At 50.4% G+C, this 26,554-nt stretch overlaps 2 protein-coding genes across 3 annotated transcripts; both read left to right on the plus strand.

The window, feature by feature from the left end:
• The first annotated feature begins 120 nt into the window (after nt 1–120).
• Nucleotides 121–2,210, plus strand: HOXA4 (homeobox A4). The gene is made up of 2 exons (XM_068973157.1): nt 121–733; nt 1,287–2,210. The coding sequence occupies exons 1-2, from the start codon at nt 121–123 to the stop codon at nt 1,631–1,633; spliced, it is 960 nt and encodes a 319-aa protein (XP_068829258.1). The 3' UTR covers nt 1,634–2,210.
• Nucleotides 2,211–8,209: 5,999 nt separating this feature from the next.
• HOXA3 (homeobox A3) lies at nt 8,210–22,950 on the plus strand. Of its 2 annotated transcripts, none has more exons than XM_068972588.1 (3): nt 8,210–8,271; nt 19,330–19,975; nt 21,389–22,950. In XM_068972588.1, the coding sequence occupies exons 2-3, from the start codon at nt 19,450–19,452 to the stop codon at nt 22,192–22,194; spliced, it is 1,332 nt and encodes a 443-aa protein (XP_068828689.1). In that variant the 5' UTR covers nt 8,210–8,271; nt 19,330–19,449; the 3' UTR covers nt 22,195–22,950. The 2 variants fall into 2 exon arrangements, with proteins under 2 accessions (XP_068828689.1, XP_068828690.1); XM_068972589.1 differs by lacking the exon at nt 8,210–8,271 and adding an exon at nt 12,190–12,264.
• The last annotated feature ends 3,604 nt before the right edge of the window (nt 22,951–26,554 follow it).

A 26,554-nucleotide genomic window follows, 5' to 3' on the forward strand; every position in this document is an offset into this window, starting at 1 on the left:
GGAGGGGAAGGGAGAGGAGGAAGGGGGGGATGGGAAACGAGGCAGGAGGGGGAGGGGCCTCGGCGAGCCCAGAAAAACGACAACGCGAGAAAAATTAGTATTTTTGCACTTCACAAATTAATGACCATGAGCTCGTTTTTGATAAACTCCAACTACATCGAGCCCAAGTTCCCTCCCTTCGAGGAGTACGCGCAGCACAGCGGCCCGGGCGGCGGAGACGGCGGCCCGGGCGGGGGCCCCGGCTATCAGCAGCCCCCAGCGCCCGCGGCCCAGCACCTGCCGCCGCCGCAGCAGCAGCCCCAGCTCTCCCACGCGGGCGGCAGTCGCGAGCCCCCGGCCTCCTACTACGCGCCGCGGGCCGCCCGCGAGTCCTCCTATCCCGCGGCCGCACTCTACCCCGCGCATGGGGCGGCCGACACTGCCTACCCCTATGGCTACCGCGGTGGCGCCAGCCCCGGGCAGCCGCCGCAGCCCGAGCAGCCCCCGGCGCACGCCAAGGCTCCTGCGCACGGCCTGCACGCGAGCCACGTCCTGCCGCCGCCTCCCCCGCAGCAGCGTGCGGCGGCCCCCGCGCCCCCGCGGCGCTGCGAGGCGGCTCCCGCCACCCCGGGCGTCCCGTCAGGGGGTAGTGCCCCCGCGTGCCCGCTGCTCCTGGCCGACAAGAGCCCGCCGGGCCTGAAGGGCAAGGAGCCCGTGGTGTACCCCTGGATGAAGAAGATTCATGTCAGCGCCGGTACGTGGCGCCGCTAGGGAGGCGCGGAAGGGTGGGCTGGGGCCGAGCCGGGTTCCAGGGTCGGGGCGGGGGTCAGGGGGAGAGGCCCCTAGGGGAAGAGGGCCTCGGGAGGGGAGCACCCAACTGGCCCAAGCTACAGTGGGATGTGGGTGTGTGAGGGCCAGCCAGCCGCCTGATTCCAGTGTGAGAACCCTTTTGTACCCGGGGTCCCTTTATCTGGAGATTTACGAGACGACAAACTGTTAGGGCAGTAATTATAGCCCCCATAAATTTAATTGCCCTGGCAGAGGCTTCAGGCCATGTGTCTTTGAAGCTTTTCTTCAGCCCCAATGCCCAGCACTATTCTTTATGGCTCTCGGGTGTTTCCCGTTGTCAATAGCCTGTGAAACATTTTCTTTGCCGTTTTATGTATCTTGCGTGAACTTGGTGTCAGGTTATTATATAATGATGATGTCCAATTGCTCTTCCCCACCCCACCTTCTCTTTCTTCTTCCTTTCCCTCTCCTCCACTCCCTCCTCCTTGGCTTTCTCCTTCGGGGTTATGGGCTTTCAGTCAACCCCAGTTATAATGGAGGGGAGCCCAAGCGCTCCCGAACTGCCTACACCCGGCAGCAGGTCTTGGAGCTGGAGAAAGAGTTCCATTTTAACCGCTACCTGACCCGGCGTCGCCGCATCGAGATCGCCCACACGCTCTGCTTGTCTGAGCGCCAGGTCAAGATCTGGTTTCAGAACCGAAGGATGAAGTGGAAGAAAGATCATAAACTGCCCAACACTAAGATGCGATCCTCCAACTCCGGCTCGGCTTCAGCAGGCCCGCCAGGAAAACCACAAACTCAGAGCCCGCATCTGCATCCTCACCCCCACCAGGGCGCCTCCGCACTCACTCCTCCCTCTATGTAATCTTCCAGAGCTCTAGACCAGTTCTGTCCCTCACCTGATTTTCTCCTCTCTTCTGCCCCTTTTCCCATCCACCCGTCCCATCTGGACTACACCAGTCCCATCTGGACTACAACAGACCCCCAAACAAAACTCAACTTGGAGAAAAGGATAATAAAAAGAAGATGTTTTGCGGGTAAGAAACTGTGTGAACTGCTTGCCACTGAAGAGAAGATAATGACCAGGATGCTGGCTGGTGGAATAACCTGCTGGCCTGGACAAGTCTGCCAGGTTTGGGTACCTGAGAAGGACTGCTTGGCATCAAATACTTTTGAGATGGCTGAAGCCAGTCACACAACTCATGTTGACTGGGAACATGTACATTTGTTGCAAGCAGAAGAAAACAGACCCTTTTCCTACTTTCCTTACCTTCCCCTCCCTCCTTAAGGCAGCTCATAAAAGCTTGTACTGAACTGAATAAATGAGTAGCCACTATGGACCTCACAAGATTATTTAATTTTCAAAAATGTATAGACCTTGATGGTAAATGTGACACATGTTAGTTTCCCTTTCATTTATTTAAAATATTGCTATGGGGATATTGTCTTATTCTGAGGCACAATCTTGGAAGGGAGAGTGCATTTAGTACCATGTGCAGCTGTACAAATTGTGATGTGGCTCTGTAGAAAGCCATGTGCTAAGAATAAACTCTGTTTAAGAAACAAATTTCTAAGACATATTTGTGTGTTTCCTACTTTTAATTAAAGAAAAGTTCTCTGAATTGAAATGGTTGACCTTTCGTGTAAAAATCTTGTAGATGGTTTGGGTTGCATTCACTCGGACTGACTGCTCACATAATTTGTTCAACTTGAGGTGAACTCTTGTCAAGTTTGACCCACTGTGGGAAAAGTTCCAAAGAGCAGGAAAGCTCTTGAGCTCTGAGAGGGCTTCTCTTCTTCCCAAACTTGGCCAGGCTTTCAAGCTTCAAGTCTCTGTAAGGCATAGAAACGTGTCCTTCTCTGCAATGAAAGGTGAAACCGTGCAGTGCTGTGGGCCCACGAGTTTCTGCAGCTGTTCTACATGCTGAACTCTGAGCACACTTGGAAAGAAGTGGTCCCTTTGGTATTTATTGCACCTTCACACTTAATCTGCCTGTTTCCTTGGAGATAAAAAATAGTTTGTGCAAAGAGTTGAGATTGTTTTTTGTCGCTTGGCTGTTTTTAAGGTTCTCTTTACTAACTGCAACTTGGGATTTTTGTTTGTTTGTTCGTTTCTTCTTTTTTTTCCAAGCAAGACCTTTAAAAATAAACTGAATTTTGCTGGTATACTCTCCAAAGTTTCTTCGGAGGAAAGAATAATGACACCTTAAGCATAATGACACCTTAAGCAAGGTAGATCTGGGAGTATTAAGTGTTGGAAGAAAACCAAACTCTGAACTAGGGACATCTTCCTTAAATATCACCAGATCGCACTGTGCAACCTAGAGATTTAGATTCAAAAGGCTGAAATCAAACCCCACTTCTCAGTCTTCATAGCCCTAGTATCTGCTTACTGATTTACAAATTAGTAAAGAGGATTTAACTTGATTGTCACTGAAGGGAGTACTCTCCAACAAGATTGAGAAAACCAACAGCCCCTAGTCCCAGAATATTAGAACTATCACCTGACCTTGAATGAGTATGGTTTTTAGTTCATGTAATAATTTTAGCAGTGATGGGAAAGGGGTCTCACCCACCTCTGCAGTATCAAAGGAGTTTTAACCACATTTCCCCATCAGAGGCTAACTACCCATAGCTAGTGGTCAGTGCTGTTAGACCTTACTCCTCAACTGGTCTGTGTGCCACAGGCAAGGGTGATCTGATTTCTACCTGGGAACAAACCAGGTCTTAGAGGAAAGTGGACACCAGTCTCTGAGGGGCCTCCTCCCCAAGATAATTCAGGAGCAAACAAATAAATTCCTTCCCAAGTCAGGCCAAACCTGGCATAAAGTGCATTTTATAAGGTGTGAACAGTGAAGGGTGCCAGGGAGCTCTGGAAGCCCTGCAACTGCCCCTAAAACTTATTAACCCTCCCCCTACTACATGTACTTGTAAAACGAAATTAAATCATGCTGAAAATAGCAATTTTCCCAGGAATCATTAATCACCTCATACAATAAATACTTCTTTGTAATTCAACAGCAATTCTGAAAGGCATTCTCTGGGAAAAGTCTGTGGAGAAGCAGGGATCTTCTTGCAAATAATGTGGTCTCGGGCAAAGACTCAGCATCTTGGCTTTCTGCTCAAAAAATGCGTAGACTATTGGTGGAAATTGTGTGTCGAGCTGCAAAACCTCAATTGGCAGATTATCATCATTTAAGGTAAATTCTTATATTTCTCCTTGGTAGGAAAGGAGGGATACGGAGGCATTCATTAACTTCATATGGAGGCACTTGTTTGGGGGTGGAAGGAGATTTTCTTAATCTATCCAAGAAAAGAGAGATCAAGATTGTTTTTCTAATATTCCCTGACGGAATGTCAGTTTTTGCCCAAGCTGTCTTGATTATTAAGGTATTGGTAAGGTTTACGAAGCCAAAATTACCCACAATGATCCAAATTATTATGTCATTTCTTCAAATGATTTACCTGCTTCAGCTTTGGTCTTTATGGGAGCTTGTTATAACAGCTTAGAAAATCTCACTTTGTGTTTCAAAATCCTGCATTGTCTGCCCCCTTGCTAGGGCAACCATAAGAGTTCACCCAGAGGACAAATTTTCTATCTCATTAATTGTTTTTTTTTTTTAACGTGAGCCCTATGGGCCCCACAAACCCTTGACCTTTAAAGACAGTATTTTGTGTAAGCTCTGTAAGTCTCCTACCAAAATGACCCTTAAACATGTTCCCTTCTTTTTCTCTTTCCCCCTTCTTCCCTCTAACACACACTCATCAGTTCTAGTCACAGAGCCACATTGTGCATGACTCCTAAGATAAAAGTTTTGTCAACATCTGAAATCAACCTAAATCGGATTGGAGACACTTTAATGGTCACAGTTTGAATTAAGTACTTAACACTATCCCTCCTGAAGAAAAATGGCACTTTGCAGGCTCTCTTTCCTAGTTTTGCTGAAATCTACGATATACCTGGTGTTTTATTACAGCAGGAATTCAACTGTGACAGGCATAGTAGAGTACTTAATACCCAGGATGGAGCTCCTGGGAAGATTACCTAGATATATGGTGAGTGGGCCCTCCAGACAGCATCTCTGACTTTATATTCAGCTGTCCCAGGATGCCCGCACCACCACCCCCCCCCCCCCCCACCTCTCAGCCTCCTCCCCTTGGAGTGGGTATCAACTCTCTTTCCCGCTATCCCTTTCCATACCTGGAGCTTCCAAACTGTGCTGCTTTTTTCACCACTGTCTGCCCTAGTACCCTTTCAACACAGAAACAGATAAACGGTTCTTTGAAATGGAAAGAAAGAAAACCCCAAAGAAACCTGGGACTTCCGGTGTGGATGAGTTGGTTCTGTGGGGCAATAGGCTGTTCTTTGTACTTCCTTAGTCTCTGCATCCCTAGCTGCGGTCCGGTCCGGTATGGAAGAACTCAGTCTCACCTTTCCCAACAGCTGCTCATGTTGCCCCTTCTCTGTACTATACATCAGCCTGAGAATAATTCTGCTTCCTCTTTCAAAGAGTATGGGCTGGGAAGGAGAAGGAAGAGAGTGTGTTCTGACTCCTCGACAGTAGCAGGGAGGCTGCAAGGGCTGCTGTGAAGCGTTTTAGCCTGAAACTTCAGTCTTGAAACTCTGGCATCTCTTCTTCCCAAGGCCCCAAACTCCAGGAGTAACCACTCTCCCATATCGCCACTTTCAGGCCAGCCCTACTCTTTCTGTGATTGATTTCTGGGGCTAAAAGAGATTCCTTGATTGAAAGAATGTCCAAGGTGAAAGAGAGATGGATGCCATTTTGGTTCAGTCTTTTCAGTTTACCAATAAGGAAACTGAGGCAGCTGAATGCTTCCCTTTTAAGTTCTTTATATTAATCAGTATGTAGCTTGAATAGAGTCTTTGGTCTTATCTTGGATGGGGTGAGTGTACAGACATCTTTTCTCTGCAGAAGCCTCTTCTTCCTGGAATGGACATGTGCATCTGGGCTTCACTTGAAACTGAGAGGGGGGGCGCCTCAGGTGTCCAGGGGCCAGGGAACAAGGGTGGCTTCTTTCCCCACCAAAGCAGCTGGGGAAATTATGTAACCAAACTGCTGTAGCCAGTGTGCTAAGACAGGTGGGTTGACCTCTGGACTCAGGAGGGAACGGATGTCAGGGCATCTCACTGTCCACAATTCTCCTAGTCCTGAATGACTATTTCTAATATGCTAGCCTTGAGATTTCTGTAGGTGATTGCTGCCTCAGAGCCTGTCAAGGGCCTCTGGGTTCTGGAGGCCTGGGAACTAAAAATGCCAAACAAGGACCCTGGTTGCAGCAGATAAAGGTGTAGCGCCTGTTCCGGGGAGATATTGAAATTGTAATCTTTGTGGTCACGTGACTCATTAAATAATTAATGTGGATCGTCAGGAATGGATCGGAGTCGTCAGGCCCTCACTAGGAATGAATCTCAGAAGTGAGTCCCCCAACTTCCTATTTGATTTTTTAAAAAACACACACCCTCAGATTTATATCCCAAAGCTTTTTAACTGCTTCAGGAGGGGTGGAGAGAGCCCGTCAGTGGGCAGGACCCGGAGCTGGCCGACCCACGCTGGGTCGTGGGCTCTTTCCGTAGGGTTTCTGCGAGTCTGGGGAGCGCGGCGCGACTGGGGAAACGTGAGTTTGGGTTCGGGATTTCTGCGGTCACATCTTGGCTTTCGTGATGAAGTGGGACTGATGCTCAGACAGTTGGTAATGCTCTGATTCACACTGGGGAAGGCTGCAGAGATACCACAGGATGGGCGCGCGGCTTTGTTCAATTTTCCCGGTGTTCATAAATCACCCGCGCCCGGCGAGCGAGGGAGCACGCGAGCGCCAAAAACGCCGGAGAGAGAGGACTCAGCGGCAGCGGCAGCGGCAGCCATTGCAGGGGAGAGACCTGGGCAGCGTCTCTTTGTGACTCATTAGTCTGAACGATTTATGGTGGAACGGCAGCCATGAATATTTGACTTGGGGATAAGGAAACAGCAACAGTAATAATAACCATAATAATTACAGTGCTCCTAAGAGTCAAGGGGTGGGTGGGTGGCGGTGGATGGCGGCATAGTGGATCTTTCTGGGACTGTGTTGAGTGGCAACTGCAGGGTAGCTAAGCCCCACCTTGCTTAGGGTTAGGCCACTGTCCCCAAGGCCAGGGGGCACTCCCTTTGGGGACACAGAGGACAAGTTTGAATAGAGGAAAGGGGCCCAGCATAGATTCGGAGTTCCAAGTGCTTGATGGACACTGGGGGCTGCAGGTCGACATGGTGGCAGAGAGCAGTTAGGGGCTGGTGTGCATCCACTTGTTCAGTGTGTTAGGGGTCCATGAAGCCGGAGGGTCAGGGGACTTGTCGGCTATTTGGTAGCTCCTTTTGACACTCTTAGCAGGATTGCATGGATGCAGGACAGCCACTGGGGCTGATTGGGCAGGCTGGAGTGCAAGGAGGCTGCCATGACCTGGGTGAAGGGATAGTGGGACAGGAACAGGGCTGTGGAAGCAACTGGACCTCAGAGTCCCAGCCCAGCAGAGAACTTGCCTAAGCCAGGGACCGAGAGCCCAGGAGGATTCTTTGCCCCTTCTCAGTGTCTTCCCCATATCCCCCAAAAGCTGGCTGACCATTTGCCAGTTAGAGAGCAAGAGAGGGCTGCAAATATCTGGAGGGAGGCGGCAGCAGCAGAATTAGGGCCTGGAGGGACTGGCCGCTGCTGTGCATAGGGAGGCTGGATAGGGTCCCCACATGGGGTATTGTCTAATACCTGCGTCCTCCCCAACTTCCCCCACTTCCAGCAACCATACCTAGCCTACTCAGAGGGACTGGGTGTTGTGGTGATCCTGCCAGCCTACTGGGACCAAGAGAGAGGACGCCCCAGGGCTTGAATGAACCAGAAGACAAAACCTTCCAACACTGCCCCTGGCCCATGGACTGAGCTGGAGTCTGATTTCGCGCCAAACAGAAATGAACACTATTAGTGAGGTTTCAGGAGAGCCCGTGATTGAATGCTCCCGGGCAAGGCTTCCCTTTGTTAGCAGAAGAAAATAAAGCGTGCATTCACACTCCCAAGTTGAGGTGCGAGAGCAGCTCTTGCAGCAGAGGGAGGGCACCAACAGAAAGCCTCTTCCACTTTCCCTTCTTCCTCCGCCTGCCCCCCACCCCCCGCCATAAAAAGAAAAAAAATGTGGGTGCGGAGATGGAGTATGTATTTATTTTACAAAAATAAGTCACCACCTTCAGGCTATTTGTAGACCGGAACCTTTCGAGCAATGAGTACGCCACATGGACGAGTGTCCTGGCGACTCTTCCGTGTCCGCATCACCCCGGGGGCCACCCGGGCAGCCGCACCGCCGGCGCTGCCAACTCTGCTCCTCCAACTCCCTTCTTCCGCGGCCGCCGTTCACCCTCTGCTGTTTGTTTGTCCGCAGAGCTGCCGGATGCCGGAAACGGGGAGTCCCTGAGCGCCCGGAGCTGGACATACTCTCGGCTTCAGCCTTGGCCATCTTTCGAGGTAAGCGCTGCGTCCCAACTCTTCACCGCGCCGGCCCTCGCACCGGTGAAGGAGTTTACTTTCCCTGGCAGCTGCCACCCCTTGCAGCTGGTCAGTATTGAAAGAGGTGCTGGTCAATATATAACTTCGGAAGAGTTCCCTCAGCTGCACGCCCCGCCAGCGAGGGCTTCGGCGACAAAGCTCTGCCCCAGACCGGCTTCGTGCAGAAGGGGCGGTTGAAGAAACCTAAGATGTGTGTTCGTGGGGGGCGGGGGCGGGGGCGGGTGGGGGCTCAGAAGGGTGTGTGTTCCTTCGGGCATGCCTCAGAGGAACCAAACCGCCCCACGGAACAGCAGGGCCAAAGCCAGTAGAGGCCACGGGCGCGGCGGTAGTGGGCCGCTCTCCTTGTGGACTGTTCTCAGCGCTTGCGGAGCCTGGGAGTTCAGCCTTTGCGGTCAGCCTCAGCTCTGCGCGCAGAAAACGTGCCTCGACGCCTTGCAGTTTCTTCTATCGTCTTGCCTTTCCTTGGCAAGAGGGAAGTTGCTGTATTTCAAATGTGTAGACCATCGTTGGCAGCTGGGCTTCTCGGTTTCTTTAGCCGGACTGATCCACTGATCTTCCTGTGGGAAAAGCATGGGTTTTCTGTCTCGTCGTTTTCTTTTCCTATTTAGACCAAGAGAAAACTCTTTAAAATTCTTTCCAAGTTCTGGCTTAATTTGTTCTCTTAGTTTGGGATGCAGGGAGGTAATTACTGTGGTTTATTACCTTGTAAAAGATCCATAAATTTCGTGCCTATTTGGGGGAGGGGCCGCTGGAATAGCTTTCAAAAGCGTGGGATGAAGGAATGGATTTGCTTTGTTCTTTCAGGAATTATTTATTTTAAAAAGTTTTCTGAGATTTTTAAAAAATCTTCTATTCCCTAGGCCTCAGTCTTCCCTAAAATCTGCTCCTACTATACATATCAGGTTATTAATTAATTGAAACACTATTCAGTGATGCTCTAGGGCTGATAAGGTGTTCTGGATACAATTATTACTTTATCAGATAGGAAGGAAACAGAGTAATAGTAAAGCTGGTACTTTCTCAGCTACTGTATGTTTATTTATCCCGAGTATAGATAGAGCATTTCAGGAATTTGTAACTCAGATGTACTTAGGATTTGCATTTCAGAACATAACAGAACCACCGTGTGTGTAAATAGTTGCAGGGGTCTGTGGCCATGTGTATAAAATGATAATATACATCCAAGAGAACTTGGAGCCCATTTGTATCGTAATTGCACCCACAGGAAATATCTAATGTTAAATAACGATCTATAACCTGCCCCCCCCCCGACAGTGGGCTAAGGGCCATACCTGACTCTGAATAGAAAAAACCACTACAGTTAAGTAAAGGGAGAAAAATGTTAAGTGTGTTTTTGACGGAGAAATCAGATTACAGTGTTTGAATACAGATATAGCTAATCTGCCAACAGCCTTGCAAATATTGACTAAAGCTCTGTATCCTTGGTCACTTGCTCCTTCTAAGACAACTTTGTGCTATTTTGGCTCCATTGCATGGATCTGGGGCTTGTGTCCCAGCCCTGGCCAGGTTGAGTGGAGGAGTCAGTAAAGGGGGAATTGGCAGCTGGGTTTCCCAACCTGGGCCTAGATACTTGAACATCTCTATTCTTGTTCTCTGGAACAAAACGGAACCATAAAAGGCCCATAGCCTGGCTTCAGGAAAGTGGGTTTCAGAGTGATGAAGGAGGACTCTCAGCTGCTGGTTCCCTGGGGGCTTGCCCAGACCAAGATCTCTCTTAGGGAAGCCATTTTCACTTCAAAAGTTAAACTTCCTTTGACTTGTTCAGATTTTTCCCTTCATATCCCACCCAATCACCCCATCCCACTCCAAGTCGTTAATGTTAATTGTTAAACAGCAGTTGAAGTATTAACTGGGCTGTTAATAGAGGTATAGAGGCTCCTAGCTGAAGCTGAGATGCTGCTGGGCCTTGCTGGCGTTAAGGCATTTCTCTGAAGCAGGACCAAAGACTTCTATCATTGATTTATTGCCTTGAGAGTTTCGGTTTGTTCCAGACTGCTCTGAGAGTTCTAAAGGGGACCTCTTCTCATTTTTGAGTTGAAGCCTCTGCAGAAACTTTAGTTGGCAAGGGAGGGAGTTTGCCAGGCTATCTGGAGAGCTCAGGGTGAAATTATACGGATGGATGGGGTAAGGGAGGCAGAGGACAGTGTATTAGTTGTCTGAGTCCTTGGGAAACCAGAGAGTGCTTTTGAAAAGAGCTTTTGGGCCTGTCCCCTACCCCCAAAACCTGAGAGAAGCTGGTTTTCACTTTGGGTTCTCACTTTGTAGCCTGTGACTTAGGTCAGAGCTGGGAAGGTTCACATAGGGGTTCTCTCCCAGCTATCCCACAGACAGAACCTTATCCAGGTTAGGCCAGGACTTACTTCCAAGGAATTAGGTCTCCTCTTCTTTTATTGCCCTTCTCATTTGGACACCCCCATAACCAGGCCTCTGCTGTGGGCCTTATTTTCTCACCAGGCCCCTTCTGTCCCTCTGCAGGGGAGAAGGGGAGGGAAGGAACCATGCACAGCTTTCTGCAGCTGCTACAAGTGAGCCCTCATGCTTAGAGAGTCATAGCCAGCTGAAGACCTACTTTCAAGGAACAAAAGAATATGACATGAGGATCTTAACCACCTCAGAGCATTCCCCAAGTTTGGAAACAAAAACCTGAAAAGAAGGAGTTTTTAGATGGCTTCTGAGAACATGAAGTGTTGAAGTCAGTGGATAGAGCCCCCAAGCAGAAAGCAGGAATTAGAGTGGGATGAGGAGGGGGAATGCCAGGTTCCTCGTGAATAGTTGGTCCCGTTCAGTTTCTGATGGTGGACAGAGTTGTCTTGGAGGAGAGTGGACACACTTGTCTGCAGAAAGGGTCTTAGATTGTCTTGTAGGTTAATTCAAGGGATGCCAGCAAACATTGGTGGTTTTTTTTTTCCCCTCTCTTGCAGAGACAATTAGATCATTTCCCCTTACATTTTTCATCATTAGAAGCCTATAATTTCATGTATCACTCAGCTATGCACTAAGGAAATGTGTAAGTGCAGATTTGGCCTGGACACTTGGTCACTCCAGATTTTGCAAACCCTGACCCACCATTCTAGAGCCAAGCATCTCTCTTGTAGGGGGCTCCTATCAAACACAACCAGCTGGACTTGGAGGAGGTGCTTCGGCCTTTTGTCAGGTAATTATGGGCCTTTTGGGTTTCTCCAGTGGCTGTGGTGTATGGCGTGGGTGTTAGCAAACTCCATACAATGGCAGGTCATTAGGGAGTCCACTGAAGAGGCCAGTTAGTACTGGGTTTTCTTCTGGAAACAGGGCCAGCACCTTTTGCCTTTTGACATACTGGCCAGTTGGCCAGGGGAGACTGGAGTGCTTGGGTGTTCTGGGTTCAGCTTGTGTGTGAGTGGGAGACTGTAAGGAAAGTTCTGCGGACTATGAGAATGGGGACAGAATTGCTGTTCCCTTGTGTTGACTTGTGTGTAGAAATGAAAGTGGAGCTAAGTGGCCTTGTGTGACTGTGTCGGGATGGGGGGAGATGCCCCCAGTAGGAGATGCCCCCCTACTGTCCTGGATAAAACTTCCCCATTGCTGGTCAAGGTCCCCCAATTCACCTCCCTGAAAGCTAAATGTTCTGATTGGAAATGTAGTTCCTTCAGTGATTCCCTATTTCAAATAAAAGGATTTAAGTTGACGTATGACCACGTGAGCACATAATACAGCGCATTATTGTGGCATTTGGAGCGGAGACCCAGATGGGCTTTGCCTGTGATTACGTTTTCTAGATTCTCTACAGAGCAAGAGCTTTCCCCCACCCCCACGCACCCACCTCCTCCTTCTTCCCCTTCTCCGGAGAGCGCTCTCCTAGCGGGTTGCAGTTTTCAGCGCTCATGGAGCGGTTCTGGGCGAGCTAGCCGATGGGACTCCAGGCCACACCCGGAGAATGGAATTTATTTTAAGGTATTTCTGTTGATTGTTCATATCTGGAGTGAGTTATGGCTGTGAGAGAGATAAAGGTCAGGCGAGGAGACCCTGGTTCATGGACAGGACCCTCAGCGCCTCTCTTCCTTTGTTTCTCCCTTAGAATCGAAAGCATTTGAAAGATCCCCAGCGGCGCCTCAGAGTGAATTTAATTCCCTGGCAAGTGTTGGGGGGTGTAAAGGAAAGAGCATTTGAGGGCTACTAGGTGGGCCTGGTGGCCTCCAACACTCGAGTGGCTTTGTCCACTGCAGCGGGAATTGAGTCCCAGAAGCTGAGCCCCTGGCGGACGCGAGTCTTGGAGTACTGCCGGCTCGAGCCAAGGTGGCCCGAGCGCAGCTCACAGCTTGCTGGATGGAACTGCCTGGAGAGGGTGGGGGCTGAGTGAAGGAGAAGGGGAACTGCTCCCTGTTTAGTCGTGTTTGCTGGCTAGGATGGAGGGTGAAGGCTGACCTGGACAGCCAGAGCAGCTGGGAGAGAGAAATCAATGAATGTCCAGATGCGCTGCCATTTTATTGATGATGCTTCGGGCCACTTTGTTCAGTGCTAGGTGGTTGCACGAGCTTTCCCACTTGCCAGACTGAAGGAGCCAGACGCTGAGGACTAGCCATTGTTTGCCTGAGTACCCTCTGCCTGAACAGGGGTGGAGAAGGACAGCTCAAATCTAGGAGAGGCTTGGGCTGGGGGCAAGCATGTTGAATGCCCAGAGGCTCTGTTTTTCTAATATTCAGGAGACAGAGAAAGAAGGGAGCTGGAGCTAGCTGAGCTTGGTAAGACACAAGGCTAGGGCGCCCCCTGTTTCACCCCCAGCCAGCTAGGAGAGTTGGAGAACTGGCCGGTGTGCCCTGGGCTGGAGGGAAGTCTGAAAGCAAAGTCTACAGAAAGCAGAGGCAGACATCTTCGGAGTCCCAGGAGCGGTGCTGTAGTCAGAATGGGGGCAGATGAGAGTTAAATAGTGTGCTTCCAAATTACTGGGAAAGCCCGAGCTAATTGGGTTTTAGGGACCCCAAAGAAAGGATGGAAACTCCCTAAAAAGGTGAGGGAAATTTCACTTTCCTCTGCTCTTGAAGTTCTCGGAGCAGAGAAAAGGGATGCCTGCAAAGGAGCTGGGAATCAGATCTGTGTCCTGACTTAAAAACAAACAAACAAACAAACAAAAAAACCCAAAACTTTCTGCACTGGGAGAAAAAAAAAGAAATCAAATCAGATTTCCCCTACTTGAGTGAGATTTACTTCCCCCGACAGAAGGGCTGCTTCAGCCCTCCCCACTACTGGCCCAGGCACTAACCGTGTTTAACTGAGGCCGTTTCAAGTGCTCTAAAACACCCCTTGGAAATAAAATGTAAGCTTTAATTGCTGTTCAATTACTTGTCAGCATTTCATATGATTTATGACCCAGTTCTGGCGCATTTTTGACCCAGTTAAAGACTCATAAATAATATAGTTTCACTAGAAAGAATGAGAGAAGGAATAGAGGTTTGTTAAACGCATCTTTTTATTGTCGCTTCAGTGCCAGCAAGTGGAATAAATATCTAAGGATGGACTACCGAGCTGGTCCTGTATAAAAGTGTACACAGACAGAAGCCAATAGAGGTGTTTATAGAGAACTGGTTGGTTTTTCCCGCATGGAAAGAGCCAAAGCCACTCCATCATAGCTAAACTATAGCCATTAAAAAAATAAAGGCTAGTCTCCCCCTTTACTTTCAAAATGCCAACCTCACCCTGAGAAGCAAGCTTATTTCCTCATTGATTTTCTTCCCCAATCTGGGATTTCTGTGCCTCTTCTAGCCAACAGTTATTCCCCACCTTCCTTCCTGGCTGAACAGCCACCCACAGGCTCTCACAGATAAGTTCATAAAGATACTCCTGTAAAGGATAGAAAGGCACCAGGGCACTTCTGATGTTCCAGACACTCTTCTAGTGCTGAAAATATGTTTTCTTCTAGTCTTCATGGGTGAGAGATGGGGGCAGGGAACAGGGCTTAAGAGTACTGGGGAAGCCAAGGGGTCCTCTCCCCAGAGAGAACCTCAGTGGTTTTGGCGGAGCCGAGTGAATGGCTGCGGGATTTACTTAGGGTGCTTGGGCAGGGGCGGAAATCGACAGGCGATATTTTCCTTTTAAAAAAGCAGTAACAAACAAAAATCCTTCAGCTATTATACATTATTATTTTTAATCAGTTCGCCCGTCTGGCTCCAAAGGTCAGTCCTTTGGATTTTAGCAGAGAGGCCTGGGCCCCAGCAATCTGCGTGCCAGGTCGCCAGACCCTAGTCCTGAGGTCCGAGGTCCACTGCTATCCGCTGCCCAGAGGAGGTCCTGGCCCAAGCTCCCGCCCTGTCTTTCCCTGGGCTCCCTGCTCGGCGGCTCCCGGCCCCTCTGGGCGCCGGCGGAAAGGTATGCGTCCCGGGTGCCCCAGCCCTCACCTCGGCGCCCCGGGCCGTCCCCTCCCTTGGCAGGTTCTCACGGAGAGCGGGCCTCCCGGCAGCCGGCTTAGCTGAGAAGGCGGTGAGTCTGCGTCAGCAGTTTGGAGGAGAAAGTGCGGGTTGATTATTGACCCACGCCTTCTTTCTTCAAATGCTACATCCGACCCAGCCGGTTTGAAGAGAAAATGCCGCCGAGCGGATTTCTGCGGCAGGCTCTTGCCTCCTACGCTGCCTCGCTCCCCCTTTCAAGTCGCGCTGCAGCAGTATGCCATAAGGAGCAAGTGTTTGCTGTTTTGTGCTCTGTTTACAGCTTTGGGGCGCCGAGTCATAAATCTTGCCTAGCCATAAATGACAAAAACCATTGGTATGCATGAGGCCACCCTGGCCCGGAGTGCTTTTTGATTTCTCCCTTTTCCCTTGGCTTTGTTTTTGCTCTAAGGTGACACTTTGGCTCCCTGACAGTTTAAACATACTACTTATATTTTTAACACCTTCCTTTGAGAAGGACCGGCCGTTGACACCTTGGAATTGCACGAATGCTCCATTTCTCTCTTTTGCCACACACACATCCTGACAGAGTTCACTTCCGTATCTGGGAAGTTGAGGGAGGCATTAGGAGGGAGAAAGACTATCCTCCTTAAAGTTTTCGCAATATTGCTGGGCATGTTGGGCCTTTCCTCTACTCAGCGTCCCTATCTGCCACTAATTAGGGCAGAAAATATAGACGCGGTTTCCTACTGGGGTCGGAGCTATCTGTCTTAGCCCGAGAGTGAGCCGCGTGTTTGTACCGTGAAATGGGTACAGAAGGGTTGGACACCTAGAATTCTAACACCTTTGTATGTACCTGAGCCCAGAGCAGCCCGTTTTACTGCCTGGACAAACCTATCTCCCTCAGGCTACCTCCCTCCCGGCCGCCAGGATTTCAAGGATTTCCACCTGAAAAAATATAACCAAAGAGAGCCCAGTTGGCTCTGGGGGAGGACTCTCAAGAAAGGAGGCCCTGTCCCAGCCCCTAGAGACTGGCTTTGAGGTTCTCAGCTTGGGGGTGGCAGGTGAGGTAAACTGCCCAAAGTCTGGGGAACTCTCTTCTCCTGGTTCTCTTCCCTTTGCCCCGCAACTGGAAATGTTCAGAGCATGGGGTAAGGTAGTTTCTCAAACGGATTCCTAAGAAATAGAGCCCAGCAAGAGAGCCCCTTTGTGAGAGCCGTTTGTCCTCATTAGCATAATTTTCCTGGACTTTAGTGACGCTTAGGAGCGGGGAGAGGGAGGGCGTTGGGGGCTGGGGGGAGACTGCCCTCCCCCCGCCGCTGCCGAGCTCCCCTCTTGCTCGCCTCCGTCCCATCCCCCACGCCGGCGGCGTCCCCCCCACCCCGGCCGCCTCGGCCTCCCTTCCCGCCTGCCCCCAGCACCCCCACCGCACCCCCCGACCAGACGCTGCTCCGCGTGTAATATTCATAAGAAACATACCCAAGTCGGTGCCACTAGCCCAGGCAGAGCCCCGCGCCGCGCTAGCGCTTATCTCCGGGCCGCGGCTGCTGCCCTCGGGAAGGGCAGGGGGCGGGGGTGTGGGGGAGGGGAGGGAGGGTGGGGTGGGTGGGAGGGGGGGTCCGAGCCGCCCCAGTCCGCCCTGGGCTAGCCGTGCCGGAGCAGCGAGGCGGCCACGCTCTGCACCGCGACGTCCGGGCCTCGGGGTCTCCCTCCCGCCCGCCGTCTCGGCCGATGCTGAAGGTCGGTGCCCATCCCGCGCCGAGGGGACCCGGCCGGGCCGCCGAGCCGGGCCGGGGGCCGGAGCCCGAGCCTGCGCCCGAGCCCGAGCCCGTCAGAAGTTAAGGTAAGCAGGGCTCCAACCGGCGGCTCTCAGCGCTGAATGGTGGAGTTTACGTCTCGGTGATTTATGGCTGCAGACTTAAATCTCGGTTCAAGAAGAGTTCACAAGCCGGAGCTTCCTTCCCGGCAGTGACTGATACCCTTACACTTCGAGTTCAGGCCGCTTTCCCATCCCCACCCCCACCTCTTCCCTCTCCCAAGCCCAGCCTCAACTTTTCGGGGTTAGGAAGGAGAGGAAGGGCTGGGCGAGGGGACGCGGGGTTTCTTACACGCCTTTCCCGCTTGAACTCGGGGTGAGGGCAGGCCGAGGAAGGGGCGGGAGTGGAAAAAGAGAGCGGTGTCTGAAGGAAGGAGGTTGAATTTGGGCAGATCTTCCAGAGAGACAATAGGGCTTGCTTCCTGCAGTCAGTTTAGCCTGCTCAACTCTCAGTTCTTGTACCTGAGGGTTATTCTCCAGAAACGGAGCTTTTCAGAGGAATCTCCTCCCATCTCCAACCTTTGCTTGGGGGTGCCAAGCAAAGTTTCCTGGCTGGCAAATTTCCAACTTCTTTACCAGGTTGCAAACTTTGGGGGCTGGATTGGAGTAGAGAGGAGGTTTGTGGATTGTGTGGGCCCCAAGGTGGGCCTCAAACAATAGGAAGGGCTTTAGTGGGTGAGTTCACATTTTGAGATTGTGGAGTTTGTTGTTTGCTCTTAGAGGTTTAAAGGTATTTTAAATTATTTTAAAAGGCAATGCATAACTTGACGAAAAGGCTTAAGTAAGCCGCAGGCGGGTGTAGCCTCTGATAATGGATTAGCAAGTCACTTGAAATATTGCATGTTCAAGATCAGCTTAATTTTGTTTTATCTAATATCTTGCTGTTCAAGTGTCTGGAGTAATTTTCTTAACCTGACGTTTTATTTTCAAAGATACAAGCCCAGTATCTTAAAAATTTATAATGGCAGACATTAACACTGCCAAATGTAATTGGAACTATTTTCAGTGAAAGAACAGGAAACAGACATTCAATTGCTATTCTGTTTTAAATTTTATTTTATCCTTTATTTACTTTTGATCATGGGATCTGTAGCTTCCTATCTATTTCCAAAAGAGAAACCGTACAGGCTTAAGATCACATACAATAACTCCGGATAAGGGATGCTGTAATGTTTAATTGTGGTTCTGGAAAATTAATTGTGCCTGTTTTCCAGATGGTGGTCAGATTGTTGGTTTAATAATGAAATCCAAAAGAGTATATTATTAAAACCAAAATTATAATCTTTCACTGGTAGATGCTTATTACAGTTAATTTTTTTCTAGTTAACAAAGGGTGTGCTATTTCTGGAAATCTTGAATAACTCCAGGGCACAAATACACATAGTTGAGGTATGCAGTGTAAACCCTTTTCTTCATGAATTTGTTATTGTAATTTTCTTAAATGGTCAGAGAGACTAACATTCTGATTGCGTGGTGGGGCGGGAGACGGTGACTATATGAACTCACATGAAAGTTTTCTGAGCTGAGAGCCAGAGGTTGACCATGCAAAGCTGAAAACATAAAACATAGATTTCACTTTTACAACATGCTTTCTAAATGAAAAGGGATTGAGAGGCTTTCAGTTACTTTTTAGCTTTCCAGGTTTGTCCTTTACTTTGTATTTCTAAAGCAGGTAAATAGGCCAAGTAGCACATAACAACAACAATAACAGAACACAAAGATCAGAGAACTCTGGCAGGATTTTATGGCTTGTGCTTCCATCCCTCGTCCGGAGCCAAATGACCCCCATACATCAAATTACATAGCAGTTTCTAAGACAGAACCTATTATCGTTAAGTTGGAAGGAAAGTTCAAGCAGTGGTCATGGAGATGACGCTGGTTTTTCAGGTTCCTGATGGTTTTTTTTTTTTCCTCTAATCCATCATGTTTTAACAGGTAGAATTTGATAGTTGTCCTGAATAACAGGACCTCAGAAAGTCCAAGGCAGGAGGGTCTGGGGACTTCTGTAACAGGGGGAAAGAGGTGGGTGTGGCCTGCTGGGACCTGCCTGAGAAATAGGGAGAGGGAGGAGTAAAGAACTGTTCAAGATTTGAGTTTTACTTTCTGGAGAGGGTCTTGTTGTCTGTCTCTTCCCACCCGGAATGTTCCATCCAACGTTTTCTCTCCCCTTCTTGACCACAGAGGTCTCATTAGGAGGAGGTAGGTCTTATCCTTACACAAAGGTAGATTAACTGTCTAACAAGCTCAGCTTCTGAAATCAACAAGGGTCCAGTCGGGCTATTGCCTGAAAAGATTTTGTGCGTACCTCTCTTGGGTGCTGAAAGGTCCAAGAAGGGCCTGGATGGGAAGTCACCCTGCGTCATGGTTCTTTTGGCAAATATTAGTCTTAAAGAAAATACTGGAGGAAACGTTGGTGACCCAAACTCTCCTTTGCCCTTCCCCACGATCTCCAGAAGGGAAGAATGCAAGGAGCGAGCGGAGACCCCAAGTTTCTTCTTCCCTGGAAAATAAGGGATTCGAATCCTGTTCCTTTCTAGCCTATCAGGCCTTTCTCCTTTTGAACTCCAGCCCCGGCTTCCCAACCTCTCTCTCCTCCTCTCTCCCTGGAAAACCCCCCAACTCCAGACGCAAGTTAAGCAAATATTTGTAGCTGCCAGTAAATTCCGGCGGCTTTTTATAGCGCGGCTCTCTGCGCCCGGGGCCAAGTCGTGCTGCTAAATATTGCTGACCACTTTTTCTTTTATGGCTTTCATGTCACTTAGCTATTGAGAGTAAGATGGATTTGCGCGGAGCCCTCACGGCGCTGCGATTCTCGCCCCCCAGGTCTGCGCGGGGCGGCCATTGGCTGCGGAGCGTCACGTGACCGCGGGGGCGTGCCAATGTGCGCCCTCACGGGTGTCAAGGCCCTGTCAGAGTGTGCGATCAAGATTGTGAAACAACGCGATGCAAAAAGCGACATACTACGACAGTTCGGCGATCTACGGTGGCTACCCTTACCAGGCAGCCAACGGGTTCGGTTATAATGCCAATCAGCAGCCGTACCCGGCATCCACAGCGCTGGGCGCAGATGGCGAGTACCACCGACCCGCCTGTTCACTCCAGTCGCCTGCAAATGCCGGGAGCCACCCCAAGGCGCACGAGCTGAGCGAGGCCTGTCTGCGCACCCTGAGCGGTCCGCCCAGCCAGCCTCCGGTTCTCGGCGAGCCGCCCCTGGCCCCACCGCCACCCCAGGCTGCGCCCCCTGCCCCACCGCAGCCTCCAGCCCCGCCGCAGCCCCCTGCACCCACCCCTGCCGCGCCCCCGCCCCCCTCTTCAGTCTCCCCCCCTCAGAATGGCAGCAGCAACCCCACCCCCGCCAGTGCAGCCAAGAGCCCCCTACTCAACTCGCCCACCGTGGCCAAACAAATCTTCCCCTGGATGAAAGAGTCTCGGCAAAACACAAAGCAGAAAACCAGCGGCTCCAGCTCAGGTAAAGAGGTGCCTTCCGCAAGAGGGCCCTCCGTCCTGGCTTCCAGCCCACCAGGCCACCTCCAGCCACAGCCAGCAGGGTCTGGGAGCACTGGAATATTTCCAGAATTCACTACTCCTCCTTCCCCCAACCCTCAAAGGTTTCCAGAGTCTTTGCAACTAGGGAAATGATTGGACTCTGTGTGCCTGGGAAACCCTAGAGGGAGACTTGATGGGAGTCTTTCTGGATCTCTCTAAGAACAAGTGGGCCCTGGTGACTTTGGAATACCTCCTTGTAGAGTTAGGACCTTTGGGCAGAACAGGCAGGGACACCACTGTTTCTCTTTTTAGCACAGCTCCTCATTTCTAGTGAAACAGTGGTGCCTACCCCACAAGGAAATGTGGCAGAATAAAAGCAGGCCTCCAAGTCAGAGTCAATGGTCTGCGTATAATCAGAACCTATTTTAAATTTTTGCTCCAGCAGATGGAGTGGCTGCCTTACCTCTGGGAAGGCCTTGCTCAGACTTAGTACAATGAAGGTCGCCAGGGATTTCCTGGGGGAGGGGATTCAGACTTGTCATCCTAATGGGAACCACATGGTCCTCCTGGAACCAAATTCCAGGACAGGCTCTGGGTCTTGTGCTTCCCAGCATCTTGGTTTCCTATGCCACTGCCTTCTCCAGTTGCTAGTGCTCTGTTCTGAACCTGAGCATCTGGAGCCATCCGGAGCCAGGAATGGGGAGTGGGGGTTGATGGGGAGCAGGGAGAAAAGGAGGGTCAGGATTAGTGGGCATAGCTGGGGCATAGTGCTTGGTGACATGAAGAACCCTAATTAACGGCATCCAGCACCAGATGCCAGGGCCTTCCCACCAGAAACGGGATCTTTTTTCAATGAGATCTCCTCCTCTGGCCAGAGAAAGCCTTCCAGATTAGAGCTTCCACTCTAGTCCTCTTTACTGGACAGATTAAATAAGAGGCCAGTGGAGGCAACTGTCCAATCCTTCAGTGAGAGTGATGGAGGGAAGCTTTATTGAGTGTATATTAGGTGCCCCACATTCCAGTTACTGTGAAGGGAATAAACAGGATGAGACCTGCCCACGCAGAGCTTGTAGTCTGATAGGGCAAAGGATCAGGAAATGAACCAGAAACTGAATAGCTCCAGAAGGGAAACAGACTAGGAATGCAAACAGGGCGTTCTGCTTTTTGTTCCTTGCCCCCTTGGAGAGGCTTATGACTTGCAACTTTAGTCAGTGAGAAACTGCTGACACTGTTTCCCTACCAGGACAGAAAATACCACCTGCGTCCTTCTTCCTCTTTCTGGGCCCTGATAGATGGAGGGATCTTTGGGGCCTGGAGGAAGGAGGGGCCTAGCTAGGCCAGGGGCTGGGCGGGGCAGCCCCTGATGCCACTCTTCCTCTCTCCTCTGATCTCGCAGGGGAGAGCTGCGCAGGTGACAAGAGCCCACCTGGGCAGGCATCATCCAAGAGGGCACGCACGGCCTACACAAGTGCACAGCTGGTGGAACTAGAGAAGGAATTTCACTTCAACCGCTACCTGTGCCGGCCGCGCAGGGTGGAGATGGCCAACCTGCTGAACCTTACTGAGCGCCAGATCAAGATCTGGTTCCAGAATCGGCGCATGAAGTACAAGAAGGATCAGAAGGGCAAGGGCATGCTGACGTCATCAGGGGGTCAGTCCCCAAGTCGCAGTCCTGTGCCCCCGGGCCCTGGCGGTTATCTGAACTCTATGCATTCGCTGGTTAACAGCGTCCCATACGAGCCCCAGTCGCCCCCGCCTTTCTCCAAGCCCCCTCAGGGCGCCTATGGGTTACCCCCTGCCTCGTACCCTGCGCCCCTGCCCAGCTGCGCACCGCCGCCGCCTCCACAGAAGCGCTACACGGCGGCGGGGGCAGGCGCGGGGGGCACACCCGACTATGATCCACACGCGCATGGCTTGCAGGGCAACAGCAGTTATGGGACTCCGCACTTACAGGGAAGCCCCGTCTTCGTGGGGGGCAGCTATGTGGAGCCCATGAGCAACTCTGGCCCGCCCCTCTTTGGCCTAACTCACCTGCCCCACGCCGCCTCGGCTGCCATGGACTACGGGGGCGCTGGGCCGCTGGGTAGCGGTCACCATCACGGGCCCGGGCCAGGGGAACCGCACCCAACCTACACGGACCTTACCGCCCACCATCCTTCTCAGGGAAGAATTCAGGAAGCCCCCAAGCTCACCCATCTGTGATGGTGGGCTTGGGGCTGCGCGCCAGGAGAGTCCCCCCCCCCCATCTTCATTTGCTTTTTCTGTTTTGTTTAAGGTTCTTTCTGCACCTCCCTTTCCTCTCTTCTCCACCCGCCCCTGCTCTCCCCCCACCCATTTTGTTTTCTTTGGTAACACGTTTTTATGGTTTATGTGACGTAGCAATCTTGGTTGCTGGAATGGCTGTCGGTATCAGTAGCGATATGTATCTGCTCCCGCCCCTCGCTGGGCCGCTGGCCTCGCACCCTTTACCTTCTCTACTCTTTGATCAGAAACAGGGTATATGAACAAATTTTCTAGCCGAGTTGTTCAATGTGAATTTGTTCGTACATTATGGCTCCCGAGGGGAAGCAATTAATTTCTAGGTTTTTTTTTTTTATTGCACTTCTTGTAAAGAGCGAGAAAAAAATCAAAGGCGCTTTGAGACAGGGGCTCCCTGTACAAGGATGACTAAGTGTACGTCTTTCCGTGTGTGTATGCTGGTGAAGTCAGATTTATTTATATTTTTTTTGCAAGCATTGAATAAGTTTTTAAATATTATTTATCCCCATCCGTCTGTATTTATATTAAAGAAATTCTGTACCCTGATTGTTCAGAAGGTTTCTTGGGCCTTTTGTTCAACGGTGTATTGGCGTACATAGAAAAAAATTTTATTCGAAAGGGAAATATAATTCCTTTATAAAGATGGTAATGATGCAATAATACCAGAGAGGATCCAGCTTTTGAAAACAGTGATTTAGGTTTGTAACATCCGGCGAAACTGAAAAAAAAAAATCTGTAAACGCAAAAAATGCTAGATTTGTTTTGAGAGTTCTACATTCCTTGCTGCTCACATTCTGAGAAACAAAACAAAAAAATAAAGTTTTTATTCTGAATAATATCCGTGTTCAGAAGAGATTCTTTGGCCCAAGAAAAGGGTCTGCATGGAGTCCTTGCGGAGGCGAACTGGAGGAGCGGGCCGCGGCAGCCCTCCAGCTCCGGCGTGAGGCCTGGCCAAGCGGCTCGCCCGGGAGCGCGGCGAATTCTCGGGGAAGGCAGCCGGAGCTTCTGGTGGCGGCCGCTCTGGAAACGCCGAGCTGCCAGCCCGCTGGGCTGCCCGGTTCCCAGCTGCCACCATGGCCAGCTCAGCACGGTGACTCAGAGGCGGCAGAGTGCTGAGTGCGGAAGGAACAAAGGCGGCCCGATTTAGACGCGGCGGGGGGCGCACAGGTGACCCGGCAGCCTCGCCAGGGATTAAGGTAGGGCTGTCTTCTCCATGATCTTTCTCGGATCAAAGCGGACCAGCCAACGCCTTAACTCGGGGAATCGTCGGCCGTGCTGAGGATGCATTTTCTAGGAGCAACCCAACGCTCCGCGGATGCTTCGCTGTTCCTTACCGCGCCAAGAGGAAAGAATCACAGCTAAAATCGCCCCTGGGAGTGGGCGGTTCGAAAGAGACTATGGTTCACCCACGACTCCAGCGAAAGAACGGCTGAACTCCGAGGAGCCTTCTCAGGTCCTTCCATGAGTCCTAGCATTGGCTTCTTCCCGGAATATAGGATTTGGCATTCTCTGGATATATTTCCTCTCCTTCTTCCCTCCCTGCTTTCCTTTTATGGCCCAAGGGGAGGTGGGGAGAGAGAGAGGAGATTGGTATCTTTCTAATAAAAATGCAGTTTTACAAGTACTTATTTGATGCTACAGGAGCTAAACATTATATTTCTACTGCTGGATTTAAGGAGGGCTGCCTACTGACTGGCTGGCAGAGGCAAAGGCAGGCACAGGAAAGGGAAATATTTTCATCTTCAGATTAAAGAATTGCTCAGAGAAGAAACCAAAATCAGAAAGTGCAAACCTTAGAACTGCATCCCCATCAGCAACTCCCCCCTCCAAAGCAGGAAGTGAGGAACCACCTGTGTCTGGGTATCAGGAGCATCAGATGTGAGAAATATAGCCCCCATCTCCCTGGATTGTATCTTTCAGAGGCAGAGATGGGAAATGTCGCCATTTTGTTTGCAATCCAAAATATACATCCTCATGGCCTCTATCTTTCCCGTGAGAAACCCCTGAAGATGAGCTTTCAAAACAGGCAGTGGAGCCATTTTAGGGGTACCTGCTGGGCCTGGAGGATCTGCTTTTAGGGAACCTCCTGAAGTCTTAAAAAAAAAAAAGAAAAAGACTGGAAAGATGCAAAGCCAGGCAGCTGTAAAAGCGCTGGATGTTTCACTGCTAGAGGTGCTTCCCCCAAATCTGTCCTGGAGCTCATGCTACATTTTTTTTTTTCTTTTCGAAAGAGTTTAGGATGTGGAAGAAGTAGATTTTGCTCTCTACCCAGCTCCAGCATCCCTGCTGAAATATGGTGCAACTCAGAAATGCAAAGTTGGAAAACCAGTCTTTTCTCCACCCTTTTGCTTGTTCAGATATGAATACAGTAGGCTGAGTAGACAAGGGAGTCTTCTGTTAAGTAATAATTTTAGAGAAGTGTGTAAAATTACCTGGGAGAATACAGGAGGGCAGGGGGAGGGGAGAAAGAGAAGGCAGAGAGAGAGAAAGCTGCCCATCCAGAGAGAAAAAAATCTTTCAGGGATACCACTATTTGTAGTTTGTAAAATCTACCCTTTAGCTGAGGAAGAATTGGTTTGGAGGCGTCCACCTTCCCTCAGGGCAGATTTTTAAAGTGAGATTCCAATACGATTTCCCATACCTTGCCAGTCAAGACATTCATTTTTACTTTCAGAGAAAAAATATCAACCTCAACCCCCGTTTTCTAGATATTAAAAAGAAATATGTATTAAAATATCTCCTGACTTAAAGTAATAGATTTGGGGAAGATTTCAGTGTTGAGTGGTTAAAAAAAGGGGGGGGGTTCTTCCAGATGGTATTTGAATTAAGGCCGCTGAGGCGAGCAGAAAGCTCTCACCCACGCAGCCCCTGACAAAGCCTAAGCGATATGGGGGCAGCGTTGCTTCCTCTCCGCATTCCCCCTCCCCTTAACTCCTCAATATTTTCTGGTAAAAGCAAATGCTTAAAGCCACCATCCCAGAGTCCGCAAAGCACCTTTCCTAAAAGCAGCCCTCTAACTCTGCCGCCAAAAATATCTTTTTAAAGACTAGTTTTCCTTGTTTACTTGCGTTTCCTGCTCTCCTCTTTGCTCGGCCACATTTGATCTTGGAAAGAGCTCGAAGCTGAAATGTGTTCTTAAGGGCCAGAAGCTGTCAAGGCTTTTGGTGAGCAAGATTGATCGCACCCAGACTTCCTTCAGAGCTTTGTTTGGAATAAAAGCAAGAAAACTGAAAAAACCTCACATTTTCCAAAATAGCATCTCTATCTGTAAGGCATTGCTCTGGGCTAGTCAATGACGGAGGCCACTTTCTATCTAATTTCCAACCCAAGCCCCCTTTGATGCCAGCCTCAGAGATGGAGTCCTGTCCTTGTGGCTTGGTCAGCCTTTCTTGTTTTCTACGTAGATTTTTCTCTCCCAACAATCTCTCTCCCCCTGGCCATCAGAATGATTTATTTTCCTGCCACTGATGCCTGCCGGCCAGGGGGAGTCTGATCACTTGGTCCATTTCAAAGAAGCAAAGGCGAATCATCATCCTCGGTGTGGGGGAAAAGAGATACCTTCAGATTGCTCTCTCAGCCTCCTTCCCTTTTTCTGCCTTGGTGGATTTTTGCAGTTATTGTTTGGTATCTAAAGGTGTTCTCTTTTGAACCCTCCAGCACAGTCCAAGATGCGCTCAGTCTCAAGTCTCCGAGTTGGAAAAAAAAAGACAGTGAACAGAGAAACAGAACCTTTATAATTCCTCCTTGGGTCGCCCTCTCTCACCCGGGGTCCTGTTTCCCACAACAGACCCCGAGTGCAAACATCCCTGGTGGCCAAGAAGCGGGACAGTTCAGGAGACGATTCTGGCTGCCAAGGAGCACTCACTGCATCTGAATCAACAAGCCCCATCAGAGCGACAAGGATGAGGAGAAGAAGGGAAGGAGAAGAAAAAGAAAAAAAGAACAAGCAAGCGCCTTCTCCCTCCGTGCTGCTAACTTCCAACAGACTTCCTCGAAATCAGAAATACTTACCGCACCCGAGCCCTACGGGTATGAAACCCAGAATGCCAGGAGCCGCACGCGCCTGCTCGGGGCGGCATTTCTTTGGCTGGTCGCCGCCCTGGCTACGGGGATTTGGGCACATGGATCTGGGGTTGTTGTCTCGCTTGGCACATGCCTCTATCTTTCTCGAGCCACTCCTGAAAAGTTGATGGCGCAGGAGGGTCGGGAAGCCTGGAGAGCCGCCTCCCGTTTTCCGCTTCCCGCTGGAGCCAGATGCGAAGCTGTCGTGGAAACGCCGGCTAACAATGGGCCGGGGTCCGGG

The sequence above is a fragment of the Capricornis sumatraensis genome, chromosome 5 (genome assembly GCF_032405125.1).
Source record: "Capricornis sumatraensis isolate serow.1 chromosome 5, serow.2, whole genome shotgun sequence".
Classification (NCBI taxonomy): domain Eukaryota; kingdom Metazoa; phylum Chordata; class Mammalia; order Artiodactyla; family Bovidae; genus Capricornis; species Capricornis sumatraensis.